The sequence below is a fragment of the Phaseolus vulgaris genome, chromosome 6 (genome assembly GCF_000499845.2).
Source record: "Phaseolus vulgaris cultivar G19833 chromosome 6, P. vulgaris v2.0, whole genome shotgun sequence".
NCBI classification, from domain to species: domain Eukaryota; kingdom Viridiplantae; phylum Streptophyta; class Magnoliopsida; order Fabales; family Fabaceae; genus Phaseolus; species Phaseolus vulgaris.
Window position 1 is genome coordinate 13,309,990 of NC_023754.2, and position 12,190 is coordinate 13,322,179.

Sequence of the window (12,190 nt, forward strand, 5' to 3'; positions counted from 1 at the left end):
AACTTCTTCATCAATGTATGTATATCAACAACAAGAACTTAGGTCTTTGTAGAATACCAATCTGATCCTCATCAATTAGATTAATCTTATTAATTACTATATTATTTCATATTTCTTATTAGTTTATGAAAAATGATAGGTTGAGAACTCCAAGAGTCGTATACAATTATGATATGATAGATTTAAAAATAAATATATATATATATATAATTAAGGATAAATTTGTAATTAATGATATGAAAAAATATTAAAATAATAATATTTGGAGTTATAATATGGTTGTATAAAAATTTTGGATTATATATGTATTATTACCCGTTAGATGATGTAGCAATTTAAATTTCTTTTCTTCACTCTCTGTGAAATCTGAAATTGTTTTTTTTGGAAGAGAAGCTTTCAGATGGTGTAATCTGAAAGTAAGTGACTTCCAAATCTAGAAACCTATTTAAGTTACACAGTCTTATTGAATGTACAATTAGAAAACGTTTTCTTATAATAAGGGCAAAGTAGGAATTGTAATATTTATAGATGTATAAGAGAAATTGGGGTGTGAAATGAAATCCTCTACATTGATGGTCTAAAATCCAGAAAAAGGTTGTCAACTTGTGATTTTTAATCTAAGTTATTTTTCAAATAATATTTAAGGAAATTTTATTAATTTATTTTAAAAAAAAATAAGTTTTACTTCTATAATCTATAACATCAATAAAAGATTCCCTCTTTTTATTATACATAAATTCTTATCATTTTATCATCTATAACAATATATAACCAAGATTTTTCTCATAATTGTTTTTTAGTGTATACAATTTTTTTTCCAATTTTATCCATGAAGAAATAAGAATTAGTTTAATATATCAATTTAATAAAAAAAAAACTTAATTTTATCCTTAAAAAAATCATCATTATAAATTTAATAACTTCTCTTATCATTTTAATAACTTATTCCTATAAAATTATCAGTTACAACATTTCTTAAAATAAGTATTCCAAGCCCCCACTTCCTTTTCTCCCTTCATTTTCTATTTCCTATAGATACACATCCCCATTCTCATATTTTTCTTTGTCTTTTTATTTATATTTTGATTAATCTCTGCAAAACTATTTCTTTATTGAATCTAAATTCATTTTTTTTCTAGTTTTGTTCCAAATTTTCCATCTTCTTTACATGCATTATGTTAAAAACATAGGTTTGAAAATTGATGCACAACTATAACAAACAAAAATGCCACCAGAAGTCAGAACTCACCACATTGCAAACCCATAAAAATAATTACAGTGGTGCAGGGATGTGTTTCGCCAATGTATGCCCGACTCTTAAAATCTGTCATTTTGTAGTAAACTATTGTTGCAAATACTTGATTTCAATATTTGTAAGTCAAAGGCACATTTATGATGCTTTTAAATAATTTTCCTACCATACATCAAGTCAACAATTATTGATATTGTTCTTAATCTTCGAGAAGAAAAGTTTTCGAAAATATTTCATTTTTTTTATAAAAGGAATAGAACTCAAAAAAGAAAAAAAAAAAAACAAAGCAACGCTAAGAAGCATAGACTAAATCCAATCCTAGAAGAGATAAGATATCAACTCGAAGATCATCCTATTTTTCATTACTGTACATGTTTTGGCCTCGAGAAATATGTCCAAAGAGCATTTCCAACACTAATGGATTTGCTCCTGAATTTCCCAAAGATGTTGTTATATTTATGAAAGTGAATTTCTTTTGGTTCCCTTTATGGAAGATGTTAAATACTTCCAAATTCACAAAGCAAGCAATCTCTCATCACCATCACTCTTGAGAATGTCTAAAAAACTGACCTCTAACCTTATCAAATAGTATTTACAAAAATTGAACTTATTAGACAATGTTTACAAAAACTAACATGTGATATCTACAAAGATTGACCTTATACTATCCTAGTTTTGTCAACATTTGCTTAAAGTCTAACCTCGTGTGACACAAATTAGTTTATTTTCTTAACTTAAGCAATTCTTAACCCTTAGTCTATAAAGTAATTTGAATATGAACAATTGATAAAATATTGAGAGCAGACACAACCATAAATTGATTAAGCAAATTAGGCACAACTTTTTTTTTATATAAAAGTTTTCATGTTAGGCATCTCTATGCAACTTGACATCTCAACGAGGTTGACACCTCAAGCAACAACACTCATCTACCATCACATGAAAAAAGTATTATTAAAGAAAGAAGAAAGAAAGAAAATATAAAAATATGGGAGGACTAGACCAAAACTCATATGTCAACAAAAATGATACAAAGGTAGACTATATCTATTCATAAAGAATTCTAAGAACAGACTAAATGGAAGCCTATTATACCAATGAAATAATTCTCTGAATAAATCCTAAATTAGCAAACTTATCAGCGCATGCATTTTCTTTATGAAAAATATGAGTAATCCTAAACTTGATTTTCCCACAGTAATTAAGACAGGTATTCCATCGATTACGAAGCATCCACGGAACATTAGTCATAGCAGTAAACGCAGCACAAACCAAGGCAGAATTACATTCAAACCAGACATTAGTAATCTTTTGAGTTTCCTCCATAACATGTATAATTCCATAAAACTCAGCAACTATAGCATTCTGAACTTCAAGAAACACAGAGAAAGCACCAATTAAACTCCCCCATACTCCCACGGAAAATACTTCCACAAGTAGCAAGACTAGGATACCCCCTAGTAGCTCCATCAGTATTAATTTTAACTCAGCCTGGTGAAGGAAACTCTCATCTAACAGGAAGAGGACAAAGAACTTTACCACTACGAGTAATAATACCAAAAAACTTAATCACGTTGAAATCCAACATATCATTATTCATTGAAGCCTTAAACGAATTTCTCACTAGACAAGTTAAGTCATTAATTACCGAAATAGCTATAGAAACCTCAATCTTATCCTAAAATATAGCATAATTTCTCATAGGTCATATCATCCAAATAGAAAAAGTTATCCCAGCAAGCTTAATCAATTTAACCAAAGGACTACCATCAATCTTAATAAAAGAAAGAAGATCATCCTCATTAGAGAAATGAGAAGTAAGAAAAATCTACCGAACCCAACTCCAAACATGCAAAGCATTAGAACATTCAAAAAATAAATGCTTAATAGATTCCTCATGTTTTTCACAAAGCGTACACATAGAACATATAGGCAAACCTTTATTTTGAATATGTATGTTGATCTGTAGGAAGTCGTCCATGACTTTCAAGAGTACTAGAGTTTTGGAAGGCGGAATAGATGAAAACCAAATGAATTTACCCCAACCACATGCAACTCCTGGTTCCAAGAAAAAAGTCCTAGCCGATTTAAGAGTGAAACAACCAGACTCATCTAGAATCTAATTAGGAATATCCTGTTCCTCCCTAACCATGATATGATTAAAAAAATGAGGCACTTGTTATAAAGACAATGGAATATTTCAATAACAACCTATCCAAAACTGAGATATTGTATATGGAATGCTAGCACCATCAGATAACCTTGTAATATTTGCTAAAGAAGTAGTATAACACTATTTATCATTCCAGAAATTAATAAAAGTACATGTACCAACCGTCCAAGAAGTATAATAAAGTATAGTAGAAGATTAGGCACAACTTATATCGTAATTTATTTTCAAGTTTTTCGCTGAACAAACATCTTCACCTACTCTCCTTGAAGCCAGGGCAATGTACAATTAGTTAGTTTGATCTCATATTAAGAGAGAATGTAACTTATCTAAAATCAATTATAGTAACATATATATTCAATAAAATTGTCTAGAATCTTAATCAAATACTACAAGAAAATAATTAAATAGTAACCAAATTTAGAGACAAAAAATAATTACTCATTCTATTAACTAAATTAGATATTAGTTTAGTAACTAAAAAATTATTGATATTTAAAGTGATTTCTATTATTAATAAAAATTTATAAAATGATTCCTGAAGTTGTATCTAAACTAACTACCAAAGCTTTAGCTACTAATTTTTAGTTTCTAAATTAGCCTCTAAAAAGCTAATAGAGACTAATTTAGAATCTAAATAGTTAGTAACTAAAATCTTAGTAGTTAACGATTAGATACATATTTAAAAATGACTTTATAAATTTTTATTAATAATAAAAAATTTAAATACCAATGATTTTTTTACTTTATAAAATGATATCTAATTTTGTTAAATAGTAACTAATTATTTTAATCACTAAAATTGATTTTTATTTAATAATTTCTAGTAGTGAAAAAATATTTACTTGTGGAATTAAATCAGTTGAGAAAAATACAAATTTTAAAAATTATATAATATTAATTAAGATTCAAAGGATAAGAGAAAACTAAATAAAAATTATAAAATATATCTCTTAGTATAAATAAAGGGACTCAAACTTAATGTTGTGGTTTCGGATTATTTAAACTTTGAACCAAAACAAATAATTATTTTTAAATAAAATGAATAAATGGAGAAGTGTAATAAAGAATTATTTCACTTTCATTCTTATTGAATACAATTAACTTAATAAGTTGTATTAAAAAATAAAACTCAAAAGCTCACAATTTCCCCAAACTATTGGTTTATTTGATTTTTATATTTTGTTATATTCAATGTTTAACGATTGTAACGAACTCATTCAAGATTAGTTTGTTAGAGAAGAAGATCAGTATAAATAAATAACCAAATAGAGATTTGCATTCAATATGAATAACTGTATAATGAATCCTTCAAGATCAATGTCCAAACATATAAAATCAACCAATGGTGCAACCTTGAGGACTTCCAAAACTTCTCAAACGTATACTGCTAAAATATCAGGTAATTGTCCAGCTGAAAGTCACTGTACACTCAGTTCTCACAAATAAGAGAGGACAAAATTTTTATAGCATAATCTATTAGGGAAAAACAAAGAAAAAGGGAAATGAGCCTCAACTCATTCAACAACTCATTCAAAGGGATATTAACACCAGAATGTGAATGAAAATTTCACTAAAATTTAGTGCCATAGAAACCATTTGGTCCTGGGACTGAAATAGGTCGTGTGACAGGAAAGCCAGGTTGCAGAAGGGGAATGTGGCTTTGAAGTGCAAAGGGCTGATGTCCACCTGTTAGGACAGGAGGGGGCACACAAACTGGCATTGCTGGACCCATTGCTCCTCCTGCTTTTGGAAAATAGAACCATTATCACAAAGGAAATGCAAGTCATTATGTCCAAATTCTTCAATTTTAATGCCAAAAGCAAAGGAAACCATTGTCTGGTTTGGGCAATTTTTTTCATAAACGCTTACAAGAGAAGAAAATAAATGAACTGTGCTTCTCCTATAAACTATAAATTCAGTTTATGCACTTCAGTTTTTGGAAGAGTTAAATGAGAGCTTCCACAAAAAATACGTAAGTTGATTTTAATTTATCAGAGAAGCTCAATTCATTAAATCTTATATTCTTTTCTTATGAGTGTATAGTATACAGTTTCATTTATAGAGAAATTTATACAAAACATGATTATATACAGTTCTAGCATAAGCATAGTTTCAATTACTACTATGGTGTCAAAAAGAAAAAAGGTTAAGGAGTGTCCTAGAACACTTGTTAAAGATTCAAAAAATGAAAAGTACCGAGTTTCCAATATATTAAATGTAGTACTTTCCATTAAAGTATTTTTTAAGTATACATAATAAGTGCCCTTTTAATCTCATTAGTAAAACCCAACAGAGAAGTTAAGATATTATTGAGTTCATGTCAAAATGTTAGTTATTCATTCACCATGTAACTAACGAGCTTTATAAAGATGACAGTAATAACAATTGGATCTTTGACTGCGTATCTACAAGCATAGCTAAGAAAGCAATCCTTGACAAGGGCTGAAAAACAACAAGATAATGCAATAAACAACTCTTTTTTATAACAAAATTAAGATTTTACCTTGCTGCTTTGGAAATGGTACATGATGATTCAACAGAGGGCGAGCCGATACGGGTGCAACGGCTGTTGTTCCATGAAATAAATCCTTCAATCATAAGTAAAAGTGTAAAATGACTAAGCTAATATGGTTAAAACTCTAATAAACATTTCTAGAGGGAAAAAATAGTTACAATTTGAATTTTACTGACCATGTAAATATTAAATCCTTAGTGTTTTTTAACATCTATGTAATTAATTTATTCCAATTTTGAGTTAACTTTCTTTAACTTTGACAAATTGAAGAAACTTCCAAAAGTTACAGAGCATGCTATCTTACATGGGAAAGTGGCTGAACATATACCAACTGGGGGGAACGTCCAACCATTACCTGCATTCAGAAAAAAAATGTTAGCTTGCATGTGGTTGATTCTTCAGCATATAAATACTGATTATCTTCTAAACCAATTATTAGAATTTACAAAAGAAAAATCAAATTAGATAGATGGAACATAGATCTTTTCGTACTTACAGCAGGAGAGCTTGGTTGCATATAAGCAGGTTCAGACAAAACAGGAGTGTAATGTGTAGGATACCGGAGGGGTTGGTTTCTATGTGGCACATGTGCAATAATCTGTTGCCAAAGAAATGGTCAGATTAACTAGAATGAGTACTGAGTAATATATGGATTTAGATTTTTCCTCCATTTAAGACATTTGGCATGAAATAGACATGCTCATGCAGGCACAGATGCATATGAGATAAAATATCAGAAAATTTATTTATACATACAGGTGGTGAAAACTGTGAGCCACTTCCACCATTTCCCATTGTCAAATTACTATACTGTGCGACCTTTACTGGCACTGAAGGCCGAGAAGCAAAAGTGTTGAATCCAACTTCTGGTTGAATACTAGCAACAGGTACCACAGGAGAGCTATTTTGTATGTATAACAAATTTGCCACAGAAGCTGATGATATAGGATTCACAAAAGATGGAGAGAAGGTTTTGGCAGCTGGATTGAGCTTAAATTCCTAAATGATTGTCAAGAAAAAAAGAAGTTAAAAAGCATATCAACATCGATTGAAAGAAATTATTCATTTTTTATCCATTATCTTAAACTTGGTACTAGCAATCCTATTATGCTGTTTGCCAAAACAAACTACACTGAAAATTTAAATCAACACGCTAAGGATTTTAAAATGGTGGATGGCATTAGCTAAGGAACAAAACATGAAAAAACAATGGATCACCACTAATCAAAATGTTTAGAAATAATGTAACTAACAAAGTACTTCAGAGATGAATTATATGATTTGTGAAGTTCCGGTGGATGATCCATATCAACAGATAAGCTTCCAAATTGAAGCCCACTTAAAAAAATTTTATCCAATAAGAAACAAAAATGCATTTGATATGATTTACAATGACATATAAATGCCCCACCTACATTTTTTCTTTTTATCCGGAACTGTTAGGCTAGAAGCTTTTAATGGAAGTTAAACTGATTTATTTACCTTAGTATTTCTGGTAGAATCTGTACTCCTTGGAGCAGATATTTCAATGGACCTTGCTGGATGTGACTCGGTGATGAGATCCACGCCTTGGGTTGAATTTGTAGAGATAGACTCTGCTGAAGCAGACCTTTCACTAACCCAATCATTGGCTTTAACAGATGCTGGAGCACTATTGCAGAATAATCCGTTATTGGATGGATTTGATGTCCTGTCTGTGCCTCCATGCTCAACAGCTACCTGTTGGCCTATAAATGTATAAGCTGTAATGTTAGTACAAGAGAATTGAATAAGAAAACAGAATCATGTAAGCAATATCCTCAGTCTATACTAAAGCCCAAATCAAATTAGATTTAGCAGGATTTGGTTAGCTAAATCGGTAAAGGTGATATTATGTAAAAATATTGGAAGAAAAATAGACATGTAAAATGTTTTTTTTTTGTAATCAGAACTTTGAAAAAGAGGGTATACTGATACCAAGATAGCAAAGGATGCCAAAGCACAAAAAGTTCAAATTGAGGACAAAGGTGACTTTTTCAGCAGGCGGTATTTATAGCAATGAGCTTGAGGCCCATGGTATCAACATTGCAGCCCAAATAAATAGGCCAATCAGGAGCACAAGGAGGCCTTCACATTTGACTGACTATGTCTAGAATAGTCTCACAACATTGGACTAGAACTAATTTGTTACAACTGTGATGCATTTGCAATCATTCCTTTTTGCTATGTTCCTTTTTAGTTACCTACAAGTGCGAGAGTCAATGATTGTATTGTGCTGAACCTATATATTTGACATGATTGAATGAAAAAGGCATGGAAGAATCAATTTATTAGAATTCGTTCTGTTAGTTGTAGTTCTAAATCTTTGTTATAACCCCACACATACATCTTGATATAAGGATCAAGATTTCAACTTGCAGTTGCGGTGTGGTTTTGTCACAATTCTTGCATTGAGGAAAATTGTGGGCAAATGCAGCCACAATTAGGTTGCAATGTGTTTTTGCTAAGCCCAAAATTTTGACGTTGTGACTGATATCACAGTAGTGAAATGCTTTTTAAAACCATAATCAGGACAACAATTTTGGTTATTGCACACATCGTTTTACATACAAAAATTGCTAAAGTGCACAATACAAATATCCAGAATAATTATAGCATGCCATCTCAATATACAGTGGCTAAGCATAATTTTGCATACAGTAGATTTTGGAGAAATCTAACTCACTTTCATGTCTTGAATTGAGGCTTTGAATCTTTTCATCCTGTGGAAAATCAGAGCTTTAGAATTAAAAAAATTCAAACCATCAAAATTTATGGAAATCCTGCTCAATATGCATATGTCTGTCTACATACACTTTTTCCATTAAAAACCTCAGACTTCTGCCTGTGGTCATCAGCTTTCCCTTTTAAGTTTGACTTGTCATCTTCGACTTGTCTGTAAAACAAAAATTGGCAGAAACCCAAAAATAAAATAAAATAATTGCATAAATTTGTATTTCTACAATACCTTTTCTAGCAAATGCAAATTCTCATATTAAGATAGTTAAAAAAACTGGAATCATAACCATCCATTAGTGGCAAGCTAATTTTACTCCAGAAAGAAAAATCTTAATAGTTAACATCATATAATTATATAATACAAATACAATTGCAATAATGTATATTAGTCTATCATAATTTAAGTTTTTATCATTGAAAATAGAGTTATACCCACAATTGCAATAATGTATATCTCTGTCATAATTTAAGTTTTTATCTTTGAAAAAGTAGAGTTATCCCCACATTTATGTAGTTAAAAGTCCATTTCTTTTGTTTCTTCTCCTTAAAAGGATCTTAGTTGCAGGGGACATTGAAGAGCATGTAAGGATGGACTCTAGAACATTACTGAAATAAGTTAAGCAAAATCATATTCACAAAATATATATCTAGCTTATGCAAATATGGTGTACTTCAATGTCCATTTCCAAATGAAAACGAACAGAGCGTAATGCTTCAAATAGGTAAAAAAGGAGGAAATATCAGCCTATGAAGATTATAAACTTAGTTTCTAACTTTCTACAAAGAAGGGTTTTCCACGCAGTAAACTATTGATTAAAGTATGATGCAGCTAAATGTGGAAACCAGTTTTAAGGTGACTAGTTTAAACTTGTTTCTTAAATAAGTTTTTAAAATAAAAAACTTAAAAGTAAATAAAACAACCTTTGATCTAGTTTCCTTTGATCTTATCAGGAAATACATGATTTAGTTAACTTTCTTCAAAAACAAAAATGGATGACCAACTTAATGTCTCTCCCTCTCATGAAAGTGAAATTTGAAACCCAGAACCTTTCCCATTGTCCTTAATACGTTAACCCACATATCATGATAAAAATATGTCCCAAATACCATTTGGTAGCACCTCAACAACTAGTTAACAATGTGGCTTTAACATGTCCAAATCAAAGGGCTAATGACCAACATTTTCATAATGTAGAGGTTACTTGAGGAGAATAAATTTACACAAGAGCCAAAGGAGGAATAGAAAAATTGGTGTTTAACAAAAATTATACATATTTTTCTAGATAAATAAGACCACGGATCCTTGAGCAACCAGAAAATTGAAGTTGTGAGAACATTTGAACACATTAACTTCGGTTTCAACCATTGGAAATTAGCAAATGGCCGAAAAGCACCCACATATTCAAATGACAACTTTTGTAGAGAACTCAACAATGGCATGCCAGGATGTGTGTGTATGGTGTTTGAGGGGATTTTTTTGGCCATTGAAAAAGTGTAAACCAAAAGATAAGAAGGCAATAGGTAAACAAAGAACATAAAATGAATGCTTCAGTTGGATGTTGGTTATCTCTCCATGCATGTGAACAAATTTGATTGGAGATACCATAGTACCTTGATTGATTAACTTGTTTTGCATCCATCAAGGGCTTTGTATGATTCTCTACCTCACACGTTAGACTCTCAGGAGATACATTATGTGCAACTGCTTCTTCATCATCACCAGTTATGTTTTCACCAACACCATCCGCAGGAAGCATTACTCCCTATACACAAAGCAACATGTACATTAAGCACGTAGTTAATTACACTCTAGTTTATGAGGAAACATTGCAAAGTGCGAGTCTTGCCTTAGCAACAACTTGCACAAGATCACTGGATAGAATCACCAGAGTATCCACAAAACCCTCATTTCCAACATTGGTGTTGCCTTTTCCCTTCTTGGTCATCCTTGCTTTCTTCAAAACAATACCTGGATATGGCATAAAGCAAAGGAATGATGAGTCTTAGTTATACAAAAGATGTTCATTAAAACTTGGATGAAACTTTATGCCAAAACTTAACAATTAAAACATTAAAAACAACGTCTGACTTTGCTGATAACCCATTTTAATCTGTCTATATAATCATAAACAAGATGATTTAAAGCTCTTCTTACCCCAAAAGTTAATTAAACTTCTCATCTAAACAATTTCATTAGTAATCCTAGATCCAATACTAAAACAGCAGTAGTTGTGTCATTAAATTTCAGTTCCTATAATAGAAAGTGGCAAGTTTTAATTTTACAAAGTTTTTTTTTTTTTGTAGCGAATGATTACAGCTAGAAAAGTTTTTATAACGGTTTTATATAATTAGAGTCTTCTACATTACTATTGATAGCAACAAAATTTAACTTTTATGCATCATAAGGGCTTCCGATTTCTCATCAGGGGAAAGCAAATAAATGAATAGTTGACGTAAAACAAATGCTTCTACAGCTGTAAGAAATAAACTGGATGACAAAATTTATTCCTAACGAATTCATCATATTTTCTGGGCCAAGAACAAAACAATTGAAGCCATAAAGAATCCACAGTTTGAGGATCTATGAATAATGCTTCATCAGAAACAAGTGAAAGACAAAGAAAGGTACCCTAGATGAAAACCCCAGAAGTAAAAGTGTGAAGGAAGGAATGAGAAAGGAAAAAGAAGGGACCATAATCGGCGTGAGCAGAAGTGGTATGGAAGATTCCAGAATACACAGAGCCATCCTTGACATGAACATCCACAGGGAGACCCACGATGCACAAGGTGGTAAAAAGCAAGGCCTCGCTGAGCGAATCACAAGAAGGTGAAGAATGATTCTCTGCTAATGAGTCCCTGTTTCTGCAACCCATTTCCGATTTCTTCTCTTCTCTCTCTCTCTCTCTCTCTCTCTATACTCTTCTGCTCTTCTGGTGTTGCAATTGGATGAAGAGATCTGGCAATTGCAAAAGACGAGTTTGGTTACGAGGAAGAACAAGCACGATGCACACACACGCTTACGTGGTTGCTCTTGTTGTGGTTCCTTATACTATTCATTCATCACATGTTTTGCTTTTCTTTTCTTTTTCTCTAACCTAAAACTAAGTACGAGGATTCTTCTTTACTTTCCAACATTGCCACTCTTTTCTACAATAATTCCACTTATTTTCGAGAAACAATCTTCTATCTCATAATTTACTTATTATACATACATACATATATATATATATATATATATATATATATATATATATATACATTTCATATGTAATTATAGACACAACCATAACAATTTTTTTAAAAATAAAATATATTTGTTTAGTTTCTTGGCAAATTCTTACTCCATCATATTAATTTGAATCCACCTATTTGTCAATGATGAAATTGTTTATGTGAAATAATAAAAATAACCTTAAATGATAGGTGATGTAAATAAAAAAATACTTCCAAAACTTATTTTTTAGAATATATTTTCATATTTAAATTTTTAGAA

The 12,190-nt window shown here is 30.9% G+C and overlaps 1 protein-coding gene across 2 annotated transcripts; it reads right to left on the reverse strand.

Annotated features, from left to right (window-relative positions):
- Nucleotides 1-4,675: 4,675 nt before the first annotated feature.
- On the reverse strand, nt 4,676-11,874 carry LOC137831160 (uncharacterized). 2 transcript variants are annotated; one of them, XM_068638732.1, is made up of 11 exons: nt 11,390-11,874; nt 10,545-10,666; nt 10,309-10,460; nt 8,773-8,854; nt 8,645-8,681; nt 7,423-7,667; nt 6,697-6,939; nt 6,437-6,538; nt 6,245-6,295; nt 5,929-5,991; nt 4,676-5,165 (listed from the first exon to the last, which is right to left on the reverse strand). In XM_068638732.1, the coding sequence occupies exons 1-10, from the start codon at nt 11,568-11,570 to the stop codon at nt 5,959-5,961; spliced, it is 1,248 nt and encodes a 415-aa protein (XP_068494833.1). In that variant the 5' UTR covers nt 11,571-11,874; the 3' UTR covers nt 4,676-5,165; nt 5,929-5,958. The 2 variants fall into 2 exon arrangements, with proteins under 2 accessions (XP_068494833.1, XP_068494832.1); XM_068638731.1 differs by having other exon boundaries at nt 5,929-6,013; nt 11,390-11,836.
- Between the last annotated feature and the right edge of the window lie 316 nt (nt 11,875-12,190).